General features: G+C 41.9%; 2 protein-coding genes across 2 annotated transcripts; one reads left to right on the top strand and one right to left on the bottom strand.

Moving 5' to 3' along the window:
• Window positions 1-1,331: 1,331 nt before the first annotated feature.
• INSL5 (insulin like 5) lies at window positions 1,332-5,928 on the top strand. Its single transcript, XM_029618674.1, has 2 exons — window positions 1,332-1,509; window positions 5,417-5,928. The coding sequence occupies exons 1-2, from the start codon at window positions 1,332-1,334 to the stop codon at window positions 5,638-5,640; spliced, it is 402 nt and encodes a 133-aa protein (XP_029474534.1). The 3' UTR covers window positions 5,641-5,928.
• A 5,028-nt stretch (window positions 5,929-10,956) lies between these two features.
• Window positions 10,957-23,314, bottom strand: TCTEX1D1 (Tctex1 domain containing 1). Its single transcript, XM_029618914.1, has 5 exons — window positions 23,185-23,314; window positions 21,961-22,075; window positions 17,367-17,458; window positions 15,828-15,952; window positions 10,957-11,247 (listed from the first exon to the last, which is right to left on the bottom strand). Exons 2-5 carry the CDS (start codon window positions 22,071-22,073, stop codon window positions 11,044-11,046), a joined length of 534 nt encoding a protein of 177 aa, XP_029474774.1. The 5' UTR covers window positions 22,074-22,075; window positions 23,185-23,314; the 3' UTR covers window positions 10,957-11,043.
• Window positions 23,315-26,124: the final 2,810 nt, after the last annotated feature.

Consider the following 26,124-nt stretch of genomic DNA (forward strand, 5'->3'; position numbering starts at 1 on the left):
CTTGTGGTATAGAGTTCCAAAGTTGGGGCCCAGCAATGGAAATAGCCCTTTCTCTCACATTATTTAGATGAGCAATCTTAGGGGAAGGAATTGGTAAGATCCCTGTACCTGTTGATCTAGTAATTCTTGAAGGGATATGGAAATGTAATGATGAAGTTAACCATTCTATCTTTTCATTGTAGAGTGTTTTATGAATTAGGGATAGGATTTTATGCTGAGCTCTGTATTTAACAGGGAGCCAGTGAAGGTCCTTTAATATTGGGGTAATGTGATCAGACCTTCTAGTTCCTGTCTCGCTACTGAAACCACTAGTCCTTAGCGAGTTTTCCACCAAGACACCTGAACCTACACCTATAGATGCAGAAGGTTGATGCCATCCTTGATGTGAGAAAGAGAGGTAGAATATGGGAATACCTCTGTCATGGGAGGGTTACAGACCTGAAGAAAACTCTTGGGAACCTTTGGCTAATATCATGGATAAGGAGATGCTTCAGCAATACCACAGAATGCATCCTCAGAAACCAAGACCAGGTAGGAGGTCTGGAGGGGGCCCTTTGAAGGGGGGTGCTGTTGTGTCCGTCGGTCTCAGATGGCTTCGACCTTTGTGCCTCACCTTTCTCTCTGCTCTCCCCGCTAGCCTTGGGAAGATGGCTACTGCCGCGTCTGCATGCCACTCTCTCCAGCATCCCCGGAACGGCTATGGCAAAGCCTCACACCATGTTTGTCCTAAGGGCCTCCTAGGGTGCGCGCGCGCATGCCACCCATGTCTTTATCCACGTCATGGTGGGAACAAACTAAAAATGAAAGAATGTGTGAATACTTATCTGAAGGGAAAGAAAGACGTGGTCTTCAATTTATAACAAGAATTTGTGTAAATCTGAAGTAAAGTGGTCAGGCCATACTCTACCAGGACAACAAACAGTTGCACAATGGTGAACATTTCCACTTACAAGGACTAATGCACAAAACCCAGAGGATATTTCCCACCAAATGTGGAAAATGTGCAGTCAATGATAAATAAATGTCTACTTTTAAATATTTGCTCATAATGTCATGTTAACATCTTAGGCAACAGTATAATCACAAGAAGAGTCTAATGAGTATTTGACCAGAATCATGCTGCAGATCCTAAAATGTGGAACGTCACGTAATACATTACTAGCAAGTGGCAATAACTAACCCATGTCCAGGCAAACAATGGATGGCAGCTGTTAGCCAATAACATGACAGGACAGTGAGTATAAATAGTCAGGTTTGTTAGATTTCGTAGATCTTTTGCTAGTTACCCAATTTTCAAGCTGATTCATTTAGATTCAAGCTCTGTAAGCAAAATGAGAGCTTTCATTCTCTGTTTCTGTTTGCTCTCTCTCCTGGCCATAGTCTCCAGAGCAAAAGCTGATGGGCGGTTTAAGAAGATCTGTGGGAGAGAATTCATCAGAGCTGTGATCTACACATGTGGTGGGTCCAGATGGAGACGGCTTCCAGCTGAGGAGGAAACAGATTTACCAGGTAAAGCATCTTGCGATCTCATGTATTTACTTCTTACCTTTCGTTTAAAAATGTAGCTCCTAACTTTAGGCCAGTTTTGTTATTAATTTTTCCCACAGACACAGCCTGATCTACCAAAGGGGTTTTCCCATGCTTAGTGCACCTGGCCCCGAAATGGAGAAAAAAAACCCCCCCTTTATTTCATCCAGGCTGTCATTTGAACTATGGTAATGCATATTATTTGTGTACTCATACAGCACATTTGTAATGTCCAGCGTGATACAAAGGCTGCAAAAAGTGGGATAGGTTGCTTATTGTCGAATAAGCAAGGAAAATGGTTTCCGTATTTGGTGATAGTTTGATTTAAGCACGAGGAGCTGTTATGTCTTTTCTAGTATCACTGTGCAGTGAGGAAAGCATGTGCAGATATATTGGACACAAGGCAAAAGACACAAAAAGGGATTGAATTAACAGAAGTTGAAGCCTTGACAACTGGCACTACTGGTGACAAGTTTCATACCTGTGCTAATTCAACCCCTTTTATGTAATGAGATTAATTCTAATCGTGTATTGGTATTCATTTTTTCTCAATGAAACAAACACAGGTTGCTAAGCTACGACCTGAAAGCCAAGGTGTTGGGCTGCTGTAATGAGAGCCTGGTACATACGGTAGCTGCACGTCTATTCCTTTCTTACCTTCAAATAAACAAGCTGGACCTCAGTTTCATCCCTTTTTTCAGGGAACAAGGATTTGGAGATGCAATTTTATTATTCTCTTCAAATCCAAATGGAATATGAAAACTTGACTTGACATAAAATGTGAGCATTCTTCCCTAACGTTTTGATGAAACAGGCGTGCTGACTTTTCCTGTTTTCATTCATTTCATTAAAAATAAAAACAAAACAGGGCACCCTGCTGTTAAGAAAAAGAAACCATAAACTCCTCCTGGGTCTTCCCCTGCTCTCCCCAGATCTTCTCACCTGGTCTTCTTTCTTCACAGGACAGGAGAGATACCCTGGTCGCTCTTGCCCTGCCAAAGTTACAATTCTAAATGGCACTGGCAGACTTAGCCTGGAGCCATTATCAACCTGTTCTGAGAAAGGAAAGCATGTAAAAAGAAATCTTGTCCCATTTCCTTTTCAGGCAAATTTTTTTTAGGACCCAGTGCATTAAAGGATTTCATCAATTTTTAGGCATTCTTGTACAAAGGATAGCACGAGAATGTCTTATGGGTAGATTATGTTTGTCCATCTGTCTGCCTGTGACTTCGTATCACAGGGAATGATGGGAAGGAAGATGTTGTGGTTGGGTGTGATTTGAGAGTGTGGTATGGTAGTTGTCCCAGTTGAGTTTCACACTGGTCGAGCAGACACTGCCAGTCACTCTCTACACGAACACCATTCCTACACCTGTGTACTCCAAGGTCCTGATTTTAAAAAGTGTTTCCACACTTAAAATTAGGTAAATGCACTTTACCTGTGTAAGTGGGCTTTTGCAAATTGCTCAATATATACCATTGAACTGTCCATAGGATATTCACATATAAGTGCACTTTATGCACATAAATGGCTTTTTAAAATTGCTACAATAGTCTATTACATTTACATGTGTAACCCCTTTTAAAATTACCTCCTTAATGGGATAATAGCTTTTATACTTGTGTGTCTATGGGAATAATGCTTAGTACACAAGTCCCGTTAATCACTTAAAGATGAATTTTAAAAGCCCAACACGCGCATTAATTAGGGGATGCATAAATATATCGGGCTCATGCACACTGAGCGGATTTTAAAAGCCACTGAGATAACGCGCATATCTCCTGCAGCTCACACATCTTGAAAGTTTTCAAAAGGGGCAGGGCGGGGCTTGGTCTGGGCACGGACATTTTGAGGTGGGAACCCGAGATGTGCACATAAATACTTAAGCGATCTGGCGCGCACTGAGGCCCTCTGCTGCGTACCTTTACTTCTGCTACGGATAATGTGTAAGTTAAAAAATAAAGAAAAATGGGTAGGTCTGTGGGATTTTAAGGGTCAGGGTTAACTGGGGGGAGTGAAGGCTATTAAACCATGGAGGGCGACCTGGGGACAAACTGGTAAAGCTGGGAATGGTGTCAGGCGCGCCCCTTTTAAAATCTGATTTACGTGGTAGAAGCAGTGTTTGCACTCACATGCGCACGCCCACTTAAAATTTGGTGCAGGTTTGCATGCAGCTGGGCTATTTTACAACATGCAATCATATGCGTGCGTATGTTATAAAATGGCTGCATCCCTGGGCGCGAGCCGACATGGGTGTTCCCGTGCACCGGCTTGAAAGTTACCGTCTTAGAACGTTTCATCATCAGAGTGGCACCGCATATTGAGCTACGGGTGATTCCACTTCAATACGAGATCCTGAATACACCACTCTTTTTAGGATAGGACCATGCTGACAAGGGGAGTGCTTTCTGAACCATCCTTGCAGCATGCTAAAACTAAAAGGAAAAAGCTCCCCTATTAAGCATTTCTTTAGTTATTACACTTGATTTTGAGGTTATGAAAGGAAGAAAAGGGAGCTTAGTTCCTGGTTCTTGGAACTGGGCCAGGATTTTTTCTAAAAGCAATAAAACGACATTGGTTTCAAATCCATATACTTAGATATTGAATTATTTATACCAATTTATTGCTTGCCGATCTTGGCGGGTAACAAAGGCACATGCATGGTTGAACACATAGATACCAAACAGCACAAAGATGAGGGGGCTGATTCCGTACTATTTGCATGGCCACACGCCAGGTGCGCACCTCAGTAATATCTATGAGAAATGTTTGTCAGTCAATCAAGTTGGCTATTTTGGATATTTCTGGCACATATCGCAGCAATCAGCAGCCAGCATGTAGTTGCACAAATAGTACGATTCAGCCTCAAAGAAAATACAACAATGCTTATTAAACCAAAAAAGCAAAACCTATGCTGCACTCTTCCAGCTGAGCCAAAAGCATGGCGTAGAGGTGACAGTTCCTGCTTGTATTGATGCCTTCTGTTACCAAGCAGTGGGGACACATAAGTAGGAAGACTTGGCTTTTTTGCATCTCACTGCATGTCTCCATAAAGGTCTGAATTTTTAACTTGGCTCCTGGTCGTCAGTTTATCTGGAAATGTATGGGCCACGTTTTGCTTTTGTTTGTGAACATTTGAGTGATTGCCTGTGTTCTCCCCCTACAGATGTGCAAACTATCATTTTTTCCCCCTAATACTAACAGCATCAAATGCTAATTAGAAATGAATTTGATATAATTTCTTTTAAAGTAAATGAGTATAAACCCATTCATTAAAGTACTGACTAAAATGAAATTAATTTGAGAAAGGAAAACAGGGTCTGACATACAATACTCCACTGTAGTTTATCTATATGAATCTGCATGTGTGCCTATAGACAATGTATTTGCAGAAGCAGTTCAACCTCTTTAGGCCTTGGGTTCATTCTACTGAAACATTCCTTAATGTAATTTGAAAAATTGAATTCAGAAATTAATCAACCAGATAGCCTAAGAAAATGTTAACAAAATAATTCAGAAACCTCTACATATTCTGTGGATATTGTTGAGTGCTACACTGAAATGCACTGCAGCCCAATAATTAGTACTAATATAACCATTTATAAGGAATACAGAACCAACAAGAATCAGCCTTTAATATGAGCTCTGCTAGGAAGCTTGTATTCATTAAAAGCTTGGTTCTGCAGCACTTGGAGGTACGCATAAACGTCCATATACAAGAATATTTGGGATGACCATTTATTGTTCAACAATCATGTGGAAGAAATGCTACACGTCTCGGCCTTTTTGTGCGATGTTTTTGTTCCCCCCCCCCCTCCTCCTTCCTGCTCAGATCTGGGGAAACACATCTCTATATGAAACTTTATATTTCTGTTTTTTTTCCCTATAGATGGAGGGAATCCTTCTAATTCCTTTCACAGAAACGGTGAATCAGCAGAAATCTTGGACTATGGCTTGCAGAAAATGGAATCCCAAACTGAAGTCATCCAGAACAAAAGAACTCAGCCGGCGGCAGGATTCTGGAATAGAGGGCGTGAGCGGCGTGATCTGCCCCTTTCCACCGCCTGCTGCGTTATGGGCTGTAGTGACGCAGAACTGAGTTCGTTATGCTAGAAAAATATCATTTTAACCTACTCATCATGTCAAACTGAAATGTTTTGTAATTCTAAATGTGATGTAACATTTTAAATTCTGAGTTTATTATATTAATGTCACTTGATAACCCAAAAAAAAAATATATATAAATAAATGTGCACGCTAGCCATGAAATGCCATTATGTGATAACTACACTCTTTGCAAAATACTATTTAAACATATTTACTAAACATAAAATTTAAAACTTTCTGAAAAAAAGAAAATTTTACTTTGCTCTATCTACAAATTTTAAGGCTAAAATTGAATAAACATTGTCCATGTATATTTCTCTGACTGTGATATTTTGTTTTACTTGCCCAAATATACCAGAGGAAGACTACAAGAAAAAAAAAAGGCAAATCTTGGTAGTGAGTATGTGCTTCAGGAGAGGAGGCATTCATTGTGGGGATGAGAGGAGGCATGACAGGTGCCAGCTGCCTTACCAATGCTTTTGGTTCTCCCACATTACCCCATCTCGGTGCTCTGCTTAGTGAAGCAACTACTAAAGCTGGTACTTTACTCCCTCCAGCGCTAGATCCTGCCTTCCAAAGTGTGCCCCAAAACCTCCACAACCTGCACATAACGTGATTGTCTCTAATAAGGCAACATTATCAAAAGTGCACCTAAATATATCAAAACACAGTCTGGAAACAGAATTCTCTCAGGCTTTACCACAATCCTTTAGGAAAATAAATGGTTTATCTTATTTTCATAGAAGGCCGACGATCACCTAGATTCACCCCTGCCAAGGGTCCTAACAGCAGAGGAGGAAGACTTATAGCTGCACACCACAAAAACGTCTGAAGAGCGACATTTTGATCTCTGGTGAACCGCCACAAGGATGCACATGTTTGCAGGCAGGACCTCCATCACCCCTATGGCTATCCGTCCCTGTCTAGGGGGACCAGAGCAGTGCCTGCTGGCAGGTGGTTCAGACCATTCTTCCTCTTTAGTGCTTCCCAAAATTGGTGCCAGGCTGTGATCAGGCACATTTGCTTTTCTCATCTTGGGTGTGCAGGACCAGGCATTTATCACTGCTGTGCTTACGTGGCCAACAGTCTCCTTAACTCTGGCACCAGGCATTGAAAGGGTGGAGGCTGGGCAGTGGAAGAGCAGGAACTTGTGTGAGTGTTGGTGAGGCAGTCACCCAGGACGGAGTGTGAAGGTACAAGAGAGAAAGCAACATTGGGTAGTTTGCTGAGGCTTTGCACGGCGAGGCAAAACCCATCACACTGGCCTTGCAGCAAACATTTCAATAGGGGTTAGTAAGTGGCTCTACACGGATCCCAAGTGCTTTAGAACCACTCTTAGCCTCAAGCCAAAAAGGAAGCAAGGATCTAGGCCGGGAATCAAAGGGCACCTGTGGTACTTCCAAAACTCCAGAGCCAGCAAAATGCCACGTGCAGCTTACTTGTTGCTGTGAGCTTTGGCCATTCCCTACCGGACACCGAGTGTCAACAATGAATTTAATTTCATTTGGAATTTTTATTCCATTTTTCTGACACGGGGGCAGTTCAAAGCGGATCACAGCCAGGGCAGGAAGTGCAACAAATAATGACATTTAACAGAAAATGGTAATGAGAAGAATCATAAGAACCTCCTTTGCATATATTTTTTTTTCTTATTAAACAAGGGCAGAGGCTAGAGTTCTCCGTTATTAGCTGACGTTTCTTTCCTCTCTGTTTACATGGTCAGTGGAAGGCATGGCCCTTCTCGTCTGACTGGCTTTTCATGAAGAAGTGTGAATGCCAGGGACAGCAGAGAGAAAAACGAGGTCTTCTATGTTTCAGGATCCTAGGGAGGAACGTTTCTTAGCAAGAGAGGTGTTTTCTACTGATCTCGGCCAAACAGAAAATTGTGAATATACTAAGAAAACAATGGCATAAAAAAAAAGCTTAAAAAAACCAAAAAAAGAAAAGGACTTTATGATATTTTGCTTCTATTTTCTTCTTAAATGTATTCTTTGTTTTTGTTTTCAGTCAAGATTTACCAAACATTCCATATACAATGAACTTATTATACAGTGCTCGCAAACAAAAATACCTGCAATATCTTCTTTAACACATTCTGACATCAAATTTATATCATTCCCTACAGCATATCATTTTTTATTCCTATCAGCAGCTAAAGAGCAGATGTGTTATCAATTGATCCTTCAGGGGAAAAAAAAACATTTTCTCAGTTGGCAACCCTAATAAAATAACCTTTGGGTGAAGTTTTGCTTTCTTACCTAACAGTGGTACTAAGTCAACCATAACTCTGGGCGTGTTCTGAAGCTTTTTTTCTTTTTTTAAATTAATATCTCCATTCCTGTCTCTGGCAGATGCTTTTGCAGGGGCCCCTCAGCAGCCAAGACTGGGCGGAGCCTCTAGGAACAGGTGGGGCAGAGTTTGGGGCAAAGTGTTGATGAAGATCAAGGCCCTTGGATTTCCTGTGGCAGCTCAGGGTAGATCCTGCCTCAAGGGTTAGAAAATTCTGCGGTACAATTTTTGAAATTCTGTGGTATATTGGCCTATGGGTGTCCATTTCTTATTATGGCCAAAAGCCCATTTTATTGAAAATCTTAATTTTAAATACATCCTTCCATAAAATAAATTAATTTCCTAATCTTAGATATATACATGAATATTATTTTTCGCTTCTTTTGGCTCATTTAAAACATTTGAATAGTGCTGTCAGTTTTGAATTTGAGGTGGCCATCTGTCTTTCTGTCACAAGAGATATCCAGGCTATGTTACTACGCGGCAGTAAAGTGTGCCTTAGTAAACTCCCAGGTTTATTGGTCATTCTTGTTTTACTTTCTTTCAGCTCTCTTTCATTTTTTTCTCCTACTTCCTTCCTTCGCTTTCTTTCGACACCCTGCCTATCCTTTTCTAAAGGTTCTACATTAAGTTCTTTCTAGCACCACTTCCCCACTCTATTCTTTTCTCCCTCCCCTCCAGTTTTAACATTCCTTCTCTCCTTCTTTTCCCTCACTCTCGCCTCCTCTATCTTCTCTCCTGTCATCCCTCCTTTCTACCCAATTCTTCTACTGACCTCTCACAAGCCACTGTTGCTTTCCTTCCAAACTATCTCTCCCTGTGTTCCACTCAGTCACCACTGCTGCTGCTCCAATTACTAACTTTATTCTCTATTCCCCCCCACCCCAGATGCTGTCCTTCTGCTCTTATTTCTTCTTCTTACCCCAGCCCCTGCTCTCCTCATTATCCTCTCCATTTGTTGCCCTCCTCCTTCATTTCAGCCCAGTCGCTGGCCTACTTGCTTTCTTTCCTCATCGTCCTCTTCCGAGAGACTCTGGCTCTGTTTGCTGCTGATGGCCAATGCTTTTCTACTTTCTGGACATCATGTGACTGTTGATTGTGAGGCACACATTCCAGTATAACGCTCTGTTTTGATCCCAACAGCCTCCCAATTAAGAGTCTGCAGAGGAATAGTGAAAACCACCACCGGTGAGAGAGACAGATCCGGTGCCTAAGGGGAAGAGGAGAGTGAGGAGAGAGATAAGGTCAACAGCTGGAGGAGACAGGAGGAAACCAGTGAGTGTTGGAAAAGGGTGGGGGAAAAGAGGTGAATCAGAATGCAGTGGGGCAAGTTGGGTTTAGGAATGAGGTGGGCAACGGCAAAAGATTATTTCTGTGACAACGACCATTATTATTATTATTATTATTTGCAATTTTTATATACCGACATTCGTTCGGGGAACATCATATCGGTTTCCATATAACATAAAAGTAGCCAACTGGGCTTTACAATGAACTGATAGGAGAACTGGGTATCAGGGAAGGTGGGGGGAAGAGAACAAGGGTAAGCTGTACAAATTAACAAGAGATATAGTAGGGATGTATATATACAAGGAGGGCATTATGTATGATATTACAGGAAACTGGGAGGCTTGATGAAGGTCACGTCTACTTGGTGGCCTGAATATTTTTTATTTGGCACCTGATAAATATCATGAAAATACTGATGAACATCTTTTTACTTAGACTATACTTTGTTTTAGGAAATTCTTTGTTAAAACAGTGAAAACATTTTCCTGTAAAGCTAACACTTAACAAAAGACATTTGTCTAACTCAATGCTAGACAGTTTGACTTGTAGAATTTGAACCACCTAATGGGAACAGTTAAAAAAAAGTGGTATATTCTTTTCATGGATAATTTGGTTTAACCAGCTGCAAAGCAAACATTCTGCATTGTAATGGCTGCATGATGGTCACTCATGTCATACCTGTTGCAGGCGTTTATGAATATAATGAGAAGTACAGGAGTTTTATATACTAATTTACTACACAATGCTACACATTTGTTTTAATTCAGAAGACATCACACCAGGATAAGGCTATTAACCTAGTCCTACATCTGGGATTCATGGGAACATTTTATCCTCTTGTATAATCATAGTATATGATTTTATGTTGCAAAAATCAATATTTGATACCATATATAAGGCCTCAAAGTACTTTATTACATATAAAAAATACTTTCCTCACTTTAGTGACACCATTTCTCAAGTACTATGATTGTCTCAACCCTTGGAAATTGCAGCTATAGACTCACCATCAACTGGAGAGCAGAATGTTATGTGTAATGGTGTATAAAATGCTTGGAGACAGTTCCTCAAAAAGCTTAATTAACTCTGACAAAAGCAAAATGATATGGCATATCAGATTTATTTTTGTTTTCCTTCAAAGGCTGAACCCATCTCCGTAGTAAATGTTTTAAGCTCATCATCTTATTTTCTCAAATTATGAACACAAAACCAGGTAACTGGATCTCTGCCACAGGAATCCTCTTTCCAATGGGACTAAACATAGCCATGCTATGGAACCCGCACACACTATTAGCGGCATTTGAAGAGGACAAGTTTCCAATATCGATTTGTTTTGAAAAGTACCCTCCGCATTTTTTTTTAAATTGTAGCATATTGCATGTTTTGACAGAATCAAATAACTCATGAGGTTAGGTCAGAAATACCAGAATTTAGCATGTTCACAGTATGAAAATAAATAATTTACATGGTAAACAGAAACCACCTTTCAGAAAATTAGCAGGCTCTTTAACGCTACTTACTGCACAATTAGAGGAAAAGACGTTTAGACTGGGTGTTATGAGGCATAGTAATTGTAAATTAGGAATTCTCTGCTACTGATTGATAAAGAGGATAGGAAGTTTATTATCAGTAATTAGTTTCATAAGTAGAATGAAATAAATCCAGTAGCTAAATGACTTTATTAAAGCAATTATTTCCAGTGTAAAACACTGAGAGTAAAACATGGTAAATATATAGGATTACTTTTTGGACTTTCCCATACTTTTTTTTTTTTTTATAATAAGAAACTGTTTATTGCTTATTCTAGATAACCTTATTTTACCACATTGGTCATTCAAAGTAAACAGCATAGACATTTGCCAGAGCAAACAAGGAGCTGTTTTTGAAAGCATATGATGAAAATGTGTCATTTGTAGGATCCCAGATGCATCTGCTTCCAACTCGCATACTCTGTTCATTTAGTTGTCCTATATGGATTAGCACGATAATTTTATACCTTGGGATCATCAGGTCTTTCACGCGTGCTTTTATAACCTGCAAGAGACAAAGTTATTCATCTGTCTGCTCTTTATATTCAAAAGTGCCTGTTATTTTACACTTATAACTAATTTAAAAGGACCCAGCTTTGTAGCTCAGTGGTGGTGTTGTGCTGCGCATTACCATGTAATAGGTCCTAGGTTCAACCTTCAGGTTAGATCTTCCACTCCCCTGCTCTGCTGGGGCCGGGGATGCTGCTGAATGGGAATGGGAAATAGGTGATGGAGTCATGGCCATCATTCAATGGAGACACCCAGTGGAAGGACTCGGGGTCCATGATTGCAGTGACCACACCAGATACCTTGAGGCAGAGGATGTAAAGTAGGGGAATAATCCCCAGCTGCTTGAGAATGAAGGCTTATGGTGCCAAGATCCCAGCCCTGGCTCCAGTTAGGCTGGAAGCCCAAAAGGAGCAGGAGGAAACTGACAAGTAAAAAAAAAAAAAAAGAATCTAAAAGCACTAAGTACATTTATGCCTAGGGTTAATTTTTCCCTGAAGGAGTATAGATTCTATTTATTTCCTGGAATTTTTAGGTATTGCACATAGAGGCACTGTATACACATGGTTCAGAGCAGTGAATTCAATGGAGAAAATTATTTTATTGTCATTATTGAACTGCTGCTGTAAATATCTGCTTGTCTAACATGTTTAAGTTACAGCAGAAACAAATAACTTGCTAAGTTTATAATGTACATTTTTTCCTAATTAATCTTAAAGGTAAACTGTCTGAAAATAAAAGGTTTGCTTCCTGTTCTTGGCAATTCCAATTTGTCACTTTGACATGTGACCTCCAGCATGGCACTATACTGTAGGATAAAACCGAGTTGCTTATCTGTAGTGGGTGTTCTCCATGGACAGAAGGATAATACAGTCACACAAATGGGTGATGTCATCAGACAGTGGTAAATGCAGAAAGCTTCTAGCTAAGCTTGGAAAATACCAGAAGACTTTTCTGAGCTTGTGCGGAAGTTCTGGTGCAGCCACTGCTGCTGTGTAAGCCATGTCAAATCTTATAGAAAAACTTAGAAATCAAACTCCAATAGAAGAGGCAGGAGCATTCAGAACTGACTGAAGTGCCAGGAAATTGATATGGTAGATTTATTTTCTGAAAAGATGGGGGCCTTGAGCATGCAGCCTATTGGTGTGAGCAGATCAGCCCAAGGTGGTGGCATTTGTGGTTAGAACAATTTGGTGCCAGGGAATCTGGAAGAGTAATCCTTGGGCTACATGCACATGGTCCAGCCAAAAAGACAGAGTCTCTGAGATATCCAGTGACAAAGATATACTTTTCTAGTCCCTGTGGGCCTGATTCCACTGAGATTTTAAGGTCCAGTGAACTTGTCTCATATGTAGACTGTAAAAATCCATTGCTGGATTCTCCTCCAGCCTGCAGGTGGCACTCTGAGCTGTTTTGGACTATCTACCCAGTTCTCTCTACCCAGTGCGCCTCAGTTCCCCTGGTGGCCATCTTGTTTCCTGTATAGATTTGTATTTATACTGAGGCAGTTTCATCAGTCAGTTGCCAGAGCTTGGTTCTACTTTCTCATCCTCATACTCTGGCTCCATTTCTGTGTGCAGAAGACTTCTTTATCTACAGGTTCTACCGACAGCTTTCCTGCTGATTTTTTTGTCCTATTACTGGATACTCAATTTTTTCCATTTCTTTGCTTCATTCCAGACCTCTTGCTCCTTGTCTGCTTCGGGGGCTTCCCCCAATTCTCATGCCCCAATGGTCACCTGCAGGGAAGGTGGCTGGCATAGGCAGAAGACTTATTACCATCAATGACATGTACTGGATTCTTCTGACTTTAGGCTGCTTGATCCTAGGGCAACTCACAAATGACAACTGCCAAGGGTATTACATGAATTGTTGAAGCCATATGGCCCAATATTCTCAACATGACTTAAACTGATATATTCTGACTTTGTGCATTCAGCTGTTATGCCACAAAAATATAAAATATACAATATAAAAAATATAAAGCAAGCTATCTCACCTTCAGGAAAAAAATCAAGGCTTGTCTATTTGGCCAGGTTTTCTCCTAAATTTCACAGCAAAGTCTCTCCCTTTTCCTACCTGACTAGGAGAACTTCTCACTCATAATCCCTCAACTATGGCAACCACCGGGCTAATACTATTTCATGGATTCTTACAACCTTGCATTAGGTGGTTGCCTTATTATATATGCATTAGTATTCTTGTACCCATATCTATGTTCTTGTTGTCCAACCCACCAAGTAGACCCTCATTATCTACTATATATATTACTAAATCTAGATGATTATTTATAATCCACCTCATGTCTTTAACCATATTTGTATATTTTCTTTACCTTTTCGTTAAATGTTCTTGGTTTTGACTATAATTTCTGAAGCAACTGCAATTGTAACTTTCATTATAATTTTGATTGCAATCTACCTTGAGACTAAATTAGGAAAAAGGCAGAATGTCCAATGTTTATAAATAAAATAAAAAATAGCCAAATACAGAAAATACCATAACATAACTGAATTGGAAACCACGACAAGCTAGACTCTATTTGCAGTGCAACAATGGAAAAACAAAAACATCTTCAATACTCATAAAACATCAAATATACTAAAAAAAAAGAATATTTCAAAATAGCTGACAAATAAATAAATAAATAAATAGAATAACATCCAATAATTAAGCTTATATTACAATTTTTAAAATTTACCAAATACCAAAATATGGGGGTTATTCTTTAGAATGCGAAGTGGCCTTATCGCGTGCATTAGGACCTTATTGCGACAGCGACCACATCGTGACATTAAAATTTAAATGAGGGAAAGGGGAAGGGTTAGGGCAGGGTTTGAGCGTGGTTAGGAAAATTTTTTTTTTCAGGTTCTACTGTGGGTGACAATGTTTTATACATTATCGCTGGCAGTAGCGCCGGAAATAACGCCACCTTTTACGGTGGTGCTATGGGGGCAAAAGTGTGCGCTGCAACCTTGGCAGGCAAAAACGCATCGCCGCAATGCGGCTGGGTGCACACGATTGCCCCCCCCCCTTTTATTCTTTGCGGCTCCTCATTCTGCTTGCCTGCTCCTCTGACACGAGGAGAAAAACAAGACACTGAAATCATGCACATTTTTTCAGAAAACTGTTCGCCACAAAGCTGCCAAAGCCTCAGCAGTGATGAAAAAAAAATTCTGGAGCAGCAACACTGATGTTGAAAAAGAAAAGGTTTTAAAAGCCTATGAAATTAAGATGTATTTATTTATTTATTTAAAAATGTATATTCCGCAGTCTCTCAGCAATGCTGTATGATACAGAGCATAACAGGCAAAAGTTACAATCCTCTTAAACACATAAAACAACCTTAGATAGAACAGCATTTAGTGATTTTTTTTTTGCATGTGCAAGTAAAAACCAAACTACGAGAGATAGCTGCTAGCAGCGATTCAATTTGTGAAGACCTCCTGAAAAAGAAGGACAACCTCAGCGGCCCCCAGAGCACATCAGAAAATTCTTTAAAGGATGAGAAAATTCACAAAAAAAAAACCCCTGTCTGGAAGGTGATGTCCAAAGCTAGAGACAACACATCCCATCACTCAAATGAAAGAAGAGAAAACGAGGGGACATGCAAGGAGGCGGCGGCGTGAAGGTCCATGCACGCCCGCTTTTCTGAGTAGTGCTAGAAACACTCTGCATTCTGCACCGATGAATGGCATCACCCGCTTGTGTGACTGATCATTCTGCTTCTCAACAGAGAATAATAATTATCCCTGATCCTCAAGTTGCTATGATGAACATGAAATGATGATGGGCCCTTGATTCAAATTATAATAGGTGCCTATACTATCCAAAACACTAGTTTAGATTTGCAATTTAGTACGTTAAAGAAAGCAAACTCTCTGAAGCCATTTTATCTGAGTTTATATCACCACTGCATAGTGCTGTGTATGACCAGTAGCACTATAAAAATGATAATTATTATTATTAATATTGAATTGACTTTTACTCAGTCGCAGAATCTATCTCTCTCTGGTAATGTTAGAACAACAAAAATTGAAATGCTGAACTCTACAACTCCAATTTGTTGTTCCTGATTTATACAATAGTTCATGTGGCAGAAGACTTCCTTGTTAGATAATTGCCAATGGTCCTAGGCAGATGCCCCAAGCTAAAAACAGAGGACCTCTCAGCTCAAAGGTAATTTTGCTGGGGATATTGGCCCATACGGTCGGTGAAAACTATCACTTTCACAAGACTTAAAAAAGATCTCCATAACTTTTAAGATTTTATTAAAAATCTGTATTTCAACAGTCATTTACACTGTAAAGTTCTCATTAGTTCATATATTATTATGGTCTCCTTAAACTGAGATGCCATTAATTTTTCCCCCAATTTTCTTCAAATTATTTTATTAATAAAAACAAACCTTTGTGAACCCCAATAAGTTTTCATGGTTAAATAGATAAGTGACAGGTAGTATTGATATGTAAATTTCAAATAACACAAAATGCATTTTTATGTCATGTTAAGTATTTTTTGGGAGGTCACAGTAATAATCCTTCATGTAATGTCCATATATTTCACTTGACTTCTTACCTCTGAGATGGTTTTAGTCATCTGTCTACATAATTCTGCTTCATATTTTTCTTCTTGAAGGTAACTGGTGAGCACATCCTTCAGTATATTATTTACTGTGACAACTGGAAAACGTTTTGTAGGCCCTATTATATATAGATATTAAATGTTGTTAATTTTTATATATATTAAGAAACATCATTATATAATAGAATACAAACAGCGTTTAATTGGATTAATCAAACTCATTTGATTGTCTTAGTAGGAAAAAAGTGAAATCATTAACACCAATCAGGTCAGTACAGCAGCTTAGTGGTGGTTTGACATGGAGAAGGAGAGGTGCTAGGTTGAACTCAGTAGGGGAGCAAGCATGCTCATCTACCCAAAAAAGTGCAGTATAAAGAAAAGATATGACAAAAACTGTCTAGGATAAGGAGTGATATCTTGAAACTGATTATTTATTTATTTATTTACATTTATTTAATGGGTTTTTTATACCGAGGTATGGCTAGATGCCTTCACCCCGGTTTATAGAAACACAGAAACATAGAAACATAGAAATGACGGCAGAAGAAGACCAAACGGCCCATCCAGTCTGCTCAGCAAGCTTCACATTTTTTTCTCATACTTATCTGTTTCTCTTAGCTCTTTGGTTCTATTTCCCTTCCACCCCCACCATTAATGTAGAGAGCAGTGATGGAGCTGCAACCAAGTGAAATATCAAGCTTGATTAGTTACGGGTAGTAGGGGAAGTAACCGCCGCAATAAGCAAGCTTATTTGTTTTACCCAGACTGTGTTATTCAGCCCTTATTGGTTGTTTTTCTTCTCCCCTGCTGTTGAAGCAGGGAGCTATGCTCCCTGCTTCAACCAATTACATTTAACAGTAAGTGTTTAACCGTAAATGAGTCATACAAAAAACTTATTACAATTAATCGTAACATTTCAACAGAGTATGTTAATTGGGTCAACCATGTAACAGGGACAGGTAACTATGGGAAAGTTACCTGTCCCTGTTACATGGTTACCTGTTACCTGTCCCTGATTATGCTCTATGGCAAGCAGGTGGAATAAATCTTTGGCAGTGTGGATAGGAATAACTGAACAGATTGGATGGGCCAATAGGTCTTTGTCTGCTGTCATCTACTCTGGAAGCAAAAAAAATCTTCTAACATGCATTCTTTTAGTGCTATAGATTAGTACCAACATACTGTTTTATATCAACAGCATCAGGCTTCCAAGGAGGCTGGGGTGACCTGCATGGAGGGGCCATGATTAAAACTCAAACCTCACTGAGCATGGGGAGCCTGGTGGGGATTATTACAAAACTTGGTAGTAAGATATTGAAAGGAGGCATGAGCATTGACATCAGCTGAAGATGGCAAAATCTGAAATGACCTGCTAGTGGAGACGATCATTGTGGCAGATTTTGGATAGGTAACTTGCGCACGCCTGCACGTGCAAGTCATAAAATTGGGCATACATGTGTGCGCGCTCCTTATCCTATATATCTGAGTTATGTACTTCTTAGATACAGGAAGAGGGTCCGACAGATTTCTTACCCATCTGGTAAGTGTTTTCCATCTGTACTGCTGCGCGTGGGATGTCATCATGGTGGCCAGGCTCATCCATATATGACACCGTACTCATAGAACTGGAAGGAATTAAGACATAAGTAGGGTAGGTACACTACTACATCAAGAATGTGTGTTGTCATTTCCCTCAGTATGTAAGGCACATGAAAACAACTTTCTTCCTCATCAACATCATATACTCTCTAACGTGGTTAGAAAAATGTATTTGAGGAAGGATAAAACCAAAACATTTATTGGAAATGTTGACAAAAGAAAGAAAGCATCAGGGACTGCAGCATCTGTCAATCTTTTTTTGAGCTCAGTCTTAAAAGTTGGAAGACAATGTCAATGACTTGCTCCCAAATACTATAAATGTACACAGCAGAAGCCTCTAAAGAAATGGGATTTAATTTCCTCTGGGTCCTTCTTTGGTTCTCCTTTGTCAGACTTGCTCTGTGTGCTGGAGTCTTTCAGGGTTCATTTCTGAGTTTCATTCTCTTTGTCCTTCATGTAATCTACCTAAGTGGCTTTATTTAAGGCCAAATGCACTAAAGGTTTTTTTTCCCATTTTATTTCTATGGGAAAAATGCATAGGTCTTGATTTTCAAAAGCAATTACTCGAGTCAAACTGGATTTTACCCGAGTAAACACACTTTACGTAAGTGGGCTTTTGAAAACTGCTACAATATATGCCGTTGAATTGTCCATAGGACAGGTTCTTTTGGCCTGGTTTGGCTTCTGTTGGAAACAGGTTGCTGGGCTTGATGGACCCTTGGTCTGACCCAGCATGGCAATTTCTTATGTTCTTATTACTCAAGTAAGTGGATTTCATTTGAAAATTCCTACGATAAGTAAGTTACATTTACGTGTGTAATTCCTTTGAAAATTACCCCAGTGTATAAGTCTCTTAGTCTTTTTACTTCAAATACTACCTCTATGCTAAAAAAGACCCACCGCGAGCTACTTCCCTACCCTTTAATTTTGCTCGTCTATCTTATACTAGATCTCGACTCTCTACTACCTCTTTGCAGATTCCCTTCTACTAAATCAAACTTATTTACTGAAACATGAGCTCCATATCTCTCTCCACTACAATGCATGGAATAGCCATCCCATAGAGCTCATGCCAGTTTATCCCAGTCTCTCCTTCATCTCTCAGATATGCTGCCTTACCATTTCTTCCTCTGTATTTTACTTCTTATCCTCTCCTTTTAGAGGTAAAACACAATTCCACGCCTTACTTGTTTTATCTATTGGAGGAGCCTCCTTTCTAGCTCTTTATATCCCCTCAAACTCTGTCTGGAATACAGCTGTGAGTCATCTTCCTTTCTTGTCTATCTATCTATCTTTGCCTCCCTCTCATTAAGTCACTACAATGACTTTACATTTGGTTCAGTATTAAATTCAATCCCTCTCTCTTCTCTCTCTCAGCTCCAACACTTCTTTGCCCCTCCCTACATCTCAGCCCTCATTTCACAATGCCCTCTGAGCTCAGCACAGACCTCTTTGTTCCTTCAGCTCACTACCGTAGCACCCTCTCCCTTATGATATGCCTTCCCTACAGTTTTTCTAGTTTTAAGTACTTCCTGAAGACGGATTCATCTGGTCTTCATGAAAATTGCCCCTTTCCCACAATCATCTCTGTCACTTATACCACTTAAATATTTCTCTTTCCTTCCACTCAGGATAGGGAAATTCCTTATCCATTGTACCTATATGACTCGTATAAATCATTAGATCTCAATACAGGCTTATCTACTGTTAGGTTGATATTCAGTGCCACTTAGCCGGATAAGCAGATTGTCTGGCTAAGTGGCACTGATTGAATGTTTGACCATGTTCATCAGCATCAATTAGCCAAATAACTATTTATCCAGCTAAATAATTATCTGGCTAATTGGAGAGTGGGACGGGGGCATTCCGGGCCATGGCTACTTATTTGGCTAACTTACAGGCCGATGGAACGCACTGTTAACCTGCCCTTGGACGCGTGTTTTCCCTTACCCCTTATTCAGTAAGGGGCGGAAAGCGCGCGTCCAACCCGCGGAACCTAATAGCACCCTCAACATGCAAATGCATGTTGACGGCTCTATTAGGTATTCCCGCGCGATACAGAAAGTAAAATGTGTAGCCAAGCCGCACATTTTAGTTTAAGAAATTAGCGCCTACCCAAAGGTAGGCGCTAGTTTCTGCCGGCACCGGAAAAGTGCACAGAAAAGCAGTAAAAACTGCTTTTCTGTGCCCCCTCCGACTTAATATCATGGCGATATTAAATCGGAGGTCCCGAAGAGTAAAAAAAGTAAAAAAAAAAAGAAATTTTTTTTAAATGGGCCGGCGGCTGTCGGGCTGAAAACCGGACGCTCAATTTTGCCAGCGTCCAGTTTCCGAGCCTGTGGCTGTCAGCGGGCTTGAGAACCGACGCCGGCAAAATTGAGCGTCGGCTGTCAAACCCGCTGACAGCCGCTGTTCTGGGCTAAAAGGAGGCGCTAGGGACACGCTAATGACCCTAGCGCCTCCTTTTGCCTGTTTCTAACGCCGGGCCTCATTTAAATACTGAATTGCGCACACAGGCCACTCGCTCTCCCGCGGACTTTACTGAATCGGCCTGTTAGCTAGGCAAGTGGTGATAGTCAGATTTGTCCTGCTAAGTTAGCCGGATAGGTTAGATCAGGTTTAAAATTAACTGGATAAACTTATCTAGCTATTAGTTATCCACGTATATACAGTGGCACACCCATGCCACTGAATATCCCGGACAAGTGGTACAGAGTTATAGAAAGAATTAGAACCTATGAAGTCAATATGGGCTTTTAAAAACTCCATGCATGGGTCTATGTGTGCAAGGTTCCCAGTGCGCCCACATGGACGCAGCTATTTTATAACATGAGCGTGTCGGTGCATGCATGTTATAAAATACGGTTCCCGCACGCATTTGCACGCCAGATTTTAAAATCGACGCGCACATGTGCGGGCAGGTCAAGACTTGCGCACAATAGGGGGAGTGAATTTCAAAAAGCGATGTGCGGCGACGTTAATAGAGCTTCCCCAGTTGCCTCCCAGTCTGCTCCAATTAAGGAGCAGACTAAGAGGGAACTTCCCTGTACCCCTACCTATCCTTCCTGCCTTTTCCCCTCTCCTCCACGATCTCTAACACCCCCAAACTATTAGGGTTTTTTTTTTTTGTTTTAAAAAAACTTACTTCAACTTCCAAGTTGATGTAACTTCCGCATGCCGGCCAGCCGCTGGTGCGTGCTTCCCCGGGACAGCATCTAATGGCGCTGTCCCGGTCTATACCCCCCTGCCCCTCCCAGACCACACCCCTCCCCACCCCTTTTCCAATGGCCCAGCACTTCTGCACGTACCAGGGGTTAACCGTGTGGCCGGGCCCCTTCGAAAATGCACGCGGCGCGCTCAGGGCCCGGCCGTGCGCGTAACCCCCGGTATTTGTGCGCATGGGCCATCGAAAATTCGGCCTTTAAGGCTTTTCTCCCATTCTGTGTCTATGGGAAAATACCTCGATGAATCAGGCCCATAGTCCCCCTGGTATAGAGAATTGAAATATATTAACTATTAAGAATCTGCAGGTCTGCTTTCGTTTTATGAAAAAGTCAATAAAGAATTGGAAAATCTGCTCTCCTCCAACTCCATCACTTTTGTCAGGGGCTAAGACATTATCTTCATTAAAAAAAATGGCCTATTGGAGGAGAAGTCCATTAACTGCTATTAATCAAGTTAACTTAGGGAATAGCCACTGCTATTAATTGCATCAGTAGCATGGGATCTTCTTAGTGCTTGGGTACTTGCCAGGTTCTTGTGCCCTGGTTTGGCCTCTGTTGGAGACAGGATGCTGGGCTTGATGGACCCTTGGTCTGACCCAGCATAGCAATTTATTATGTTTTTATGTTCATTCTTTTACTCCTCATTCCCCCATCCCAGATACTGCACTCCATTCCCCCAATTTACTCTCTTCTCCCATTGGAGGCTTGAAACTCTTCCTCTCCCCCACTCCATTGATGTCCCTTCAGATGTGCGGTGGAGAATCAGGGCACTGCCGGTTGAATTTGAAGCATGGGCCCCACATGTCCGGCGCTAACAATGCCCCTGGCGACAACTTACCGTAGTACAACACTTTCCACTGACACTTAATGGACAAATAGAAGGCAATGGTTAACCTTAATTTGGAATCACTTTTTTTTTTTTTTTTTTACAATTCAGAGTAGCCAATATTATGAGGTGACCCATGACCAATTACCAGCAATTACCATTATCTTTTAATGCACGAATCTCACAGCCGTCAACTCTGAATAGAGCTCATGTGTAAAAGTCATGGTCCATTCAGAAGGATAAATGAAGAAAAGGTGATGGCCCATAAGGGAATACTGATCCCTTGGAACTGGTGTAATCTTTGAAGCAGCTGTTCTGCTTTGACATTTTGAGTGAACACTACAAACATGTCTGCAAATAAACACCACTATAATCACCATGCTGTAGGGTAGAGAAACAGTGCTGCAAGTAAGTCTGCATGAATATGTTTTAAACAACATACAGCATTCATGCTTTGAGGATCCATGGAGCAACTTACTCTTTGTTTTTTCCAGTGGATTCTTTTGCTTTGACCTCATGACTGCTTAGAGAAGATATGCTACCTCTCTTCTTTAACAAACGAGCTGCTTTATCCTTGGCAATATCCGACATGTCTAATTAAACAAAAATTAAGAACATTTGTTTTAATATATAGTAGCAGTTTTTTTGTTAATGTTAAATATTGCTATTATAAAAAAAAACAAACAAACCTAGTGTTATTATATGTTACCTCAAGCTAATATTTTATGGAGTTCATTGAGATCCTCTTATCTTAGTAAAAGTGCTCCTGTACATTCTTTTGATGTAAGAAACAGGTGAATCTTATCCAGAACACCTCACTTAACCCCTACATTATTAACCCCTATTATTATTATTTTCTGATAGTGGGGAAGGAATGGGGGTATATGATAAAGTACCTACAGTATCTGAATGTAATCCACTTTGAAGTGCCTAAAAGCGGCATATATATCAAATAAATAAATACAATAAACGAAGACATAAAAATACCTCAAATTACTGTATAAATTATGCAGAATAGGTACACATTTTACAGTATAATAAAAACATTCTACTACAAGGGGTTATGATATGAAGCCGACAGAGAGAGGGGAGATCAGGAAGCATCTCTTCACAAAATATGTAGGGAATGCCTGAAATATCCTTCCAGTGGAGCTGAAAGGGGCAAAATGGTAATGAAATTAAAAAAGGCAGGAGACAAGGAGTGGTGGGGAAATGATGAGGAAGGGGATTCAGTATGATCTGCAGTATGGAGAATGGGCAAAGAAGACGGGGCTTCCCATTGTTATGGTCATACTCTGCTTTCCTATGGTTTACATAAAAGGTTCTCCAGTGCAAGGTGATAGCGGGATCAGGTATCTCGCACCGTTTTATATTTCACTCCCATTGCATGCATGGACATGTAGTTCCAATTTTTAAAACAAACTGCAAGTCCATGCATGCAACAGACCAGTATTTGCTTAGCCTGTCCCGTTTGGGCACGAAGCACTATGGTCACCCTACATGACCTAAAGTATTATTAACGCCTATAAAACCGCAGCCAGACTTGAACTACACCAGCTCTGCAAAAGCAAAGTAAGGAGGACCGAAGTGGCCACGAGTCGGCTCCATGAAAAAAAAACCCACCCCGCAATAAATTAGTATTAATGGTATACAGAACTCCCCCCCAACAAACTAGAAATAACACAATGCAAAAACGTCTTACTGTGCAGAGAATTTCAACTCTCCTCCGGCGATGATAGATTCGGCGTTCTGTTGCCCCTGACAACGTGGGGGGCGTGACTTTGACCAAAAAGAAAACTGGGCTGGAGTCAAGTTTGAGTCCTGGGTAGGCGGGCTCCAGCGCGAGAGGCGCTGCTGGGGGCATCAGGTGACGCAAGGATCATGTCGTCACGCCCACTTGAAGATTGAGAGCCTGCTACTCAAAGTTGAGGAAGCAGGACACAATGGGGGCGTGGAAGGCAAGGTAGGCAGGGCTAGGGAGGGGTGGGGGCAGGTAGAAAAGGGAGAGCCAGCGTAGATGGCCCTCCCTTTTCTGCCAGGCACAGAGCAGCTTCGTCTTCCCTTGTGCAGCATTGAAAACCTAGTAGCGTTTTGCGGTTCAGGTGGCTGAGTAAGTTTAAGGTTCTGTGCATTTCCAGGCCCATGCTGCATTTAGAAACAATTGTACTGTTTTGCAGTTCATGTGAAGGAGGAAACTTAAGAGGAGGAAGCTTAAGACTCAGGAGGGGAGGGGGGAGTTGGGCAGAAGCAACACTGAATACATTTCAGGAGCTTAGGCAGCATTTCAGCATTGCAGTGGTTAATGTTCCTGCCAGGCAGGGCAGGGCTGGGAGCAACCGGTACAGCATTTCAGCTTTTTCCTTTTGTGTGGGGGCTTAGTCTTTCCTGAATCAGCCCTGGAAAAACAGGGCCCTCCCCTTTCTTTCTGCTCGGCACAGTATGGGGTGCAGCCAGTCCACTAGCACAGCCGGCAGAATTTTTCCCTTTAGTTTCACTTTGGAAATCAGGTAGCCAGGCAAGGCCTTCTTTCCTCCTTACTTCCACTTTAGCTGGAGCCTGCAGCTTGCTGGTGAACCGAGCTGAACAGTTAAGCAAAGGTATTTAATTCTATAATCAGCATATGTTGAAAGATTCTGAAAACATAGCAAGGTACAGAAGCCGAGCCTGAAATTAGAACTGGAACGGGCGAATACAGAATAAACCCAGAGGCATTATTGTTTGTTTTTCACACACATTGGATAGAGGAGAAAATTCAGAATCTGGCCAGAAAGCATTCCACATGGCTATGGGAGGGTCATCCTGTTACGATTCAAGCTGAAGAAGCGCCAAGAGATGAGAGAGGTCCCGTAAGGAGGAGATTATTAAATGCAGGCAGCTGTGTCCCTTCGGTCTCTCCTTTACTGGAATATCAGGCCCACCACGTCCAAAAAGGTTGCCGCAAAAAGCCCGAGGTGCGGAGGGAGGTCTCTAAATGGCAGCGTGCGGGCCAAGGAGTAAGAAGACTGCAGAGCCCATCAGAAGGATCCGCATCTCCCCGAAAGAGATTCATTATTTGCAATTCATTAACGTTGCAAATGCTCAGCTCGATACAGTAACATTCAGTTGAAGATTTCTCGTCTGTAACGAGCTCGCTGCGCACAATTCCGACGCGTAAGGCAAACCAGCGATACAGTCTCCAGTTTCGCACGTCCGTAGCGTGTCTTAAAACAGACGCGTAACCCTTCCCCACCCGGCATGTAAATGAACGAATTAGCTGTATAATGAAGGAATTAGCTATTCCCCTCCGATACCGTAACGCGCGCTCAGGTTATCTCATTAGTAACGCACTGTTTTGCCGCGGCCGTAACGTGTTAGTTTACCGCCTCCCCCTAGTAGGATTTAGGACTGTGAGTCTAGTAACAAATCCATCGACACCGCTTAAGACACTCAAAAACAATAAAACACAATAAAAAAAAAAAGCGATACAGAGATGATCGAGAAAATGTAATGATGTGGGACACATAAAACCTGTCAGAAAAAAAAATAAAAATTTTTAAATACCTGTCGAGGGCCGCGTGGGTCCAGGCGGGCGGCGGGAGCCGGGTGGTCGCGTGTTAAATCTAGGCCGCGGGCGGGTGGGCGCCTGTTCCAGGCAGCGGCGGCGGGGGGACACGCGTTAGTTCGAGACGGCCGGTGGGCGGCGGGTGGTCGCGTGTTAAATCTAGGCCGGGTCCGCACAGGTGCGCATTCATTCACTGCCGGTGGGGGCTGCCCCGGCAGTGAATGAATGCGCGCCTGTGCGACCCCTGCGATTCGGCGCCGAATCGCAGGGGTCGCACAGGCGCGCATTCATTCAGGCGGAGGAGCTGGCTGCTTTCGCCGCCGGCTCCTCCGCCTGGATGAATGAATGCACGCCTGTGCAACCCGGCCTAGATTTAACACGCGACCACCCGCCGCCGCCCGCCCGCCGGCCGTCTCGAACTAACGCGTGTCCACCGCCGCCCCCGCCGCCGCCGCCTGGAACAGGCGCCCACCCGCCCGCGGCCTAGATTAAACACGCGACCACCTGGCTCCCGCCCCCGCTGCCGCCGCCTGGAACAGGCGCCCACCCGCCCGCGGCCTAGATTAAACACGCGACCACCCGGCTCCCGCCGCCGCCCACCAGCCGCCTGGACCCACGCGGCCCTCCGACAGGTATTTAAAATTTTTTTTTTTTTTGAACACTCAGGTTTTTACATATTTTTGGTATTTTTTTTTTTTCACTTCATGGTGCCTGTCATTTCAAATGACATTTGAAATGACAGGTACCAGCGCACCCAGGTTACTGTATAGGCGCTGTATTAAGTGCCTATACAGTAAAATGGGTTACGCGGGCATAACCTTTCCCTAACGCTTTAAAGCCGCGGCATGCATTTGCATGCGATTAGAGGAGAGTATCGGGGAGTTAGTGAAGAGAACTGTGCGTGCAGGGAGGAAGGGTGCGCCTGACACTGCCGCACTGTTATTACCGCGGCCTTACAGGATCGACCTGGCTGTAACTTAGTTCACACCATTAATTGGCAAATTTGTTCTCTATGTTTTAACTCCTAGCTCCTTTTCACTGCTCCAAGTTGTGTAATTCCCTTGTTTTATTGTAACTGCAACCTTTTGTCAGCACCGGTTA

Source organism: Rhinatrema bivittatum, chromosome 10, assembly GCF_901001135.1.
Source record: "Rhinatrema bivittatum chromosome 10, aRhiBiv1.1, whole genome shotgun sequence".
Classification (NCBI taxonomy): domain Eukaryota; kingdom Metazoa; phylum Chordata; class Amphibia; order Gymnophiona; family Rhinatrematidae; genus Rhinatrema; species Rhinatrema bivittatum.

What these genes read in the sequence shown, in the direction of transcription:
- TCTEX1D1 (XM_029618914.1), bottom strand. Translation starts at nt 22,073, where the DNA reads ATGTCGGATATTGCCAAGGATAAAGCAGCTCGTTTGTTAAAGAAGAGA. An exon ending in GGAAAACACTTACCAGATGG is followed by an intron (nt 15,953 to 17,366) that starts GTAAGAAATCTG and finishes TATATATAATAG; the next exon opens with GGCCTACAAAACGTTTTCCA. An exon ending in TGACTAAAACCATCTCAGAG is followed by an intron (nt 11,248 to 15,827) that starts GTAAGAAGTCAA and finishes TGTCTCTTGCAG; the next exon opens with GTTATAAAAGCACGCGTGAA.
- INSL5 (XM_029618674.1), top strand. Translation starts at nt 1,332, where the DNA reads ATGAGAGCTTTCATTCTCTGTTTCTGTTTGCTCTCTCTCCTGGCCATA. An exon ending in GGAGGAAACAGATTTACCAG is followed by an intron (nt 1,510 to 5,416) that starts GTAAAGCATCTT and finishes TTTTCCCTATAG; the next exon opens with ATGGAGGGAATCCTTCTAAT.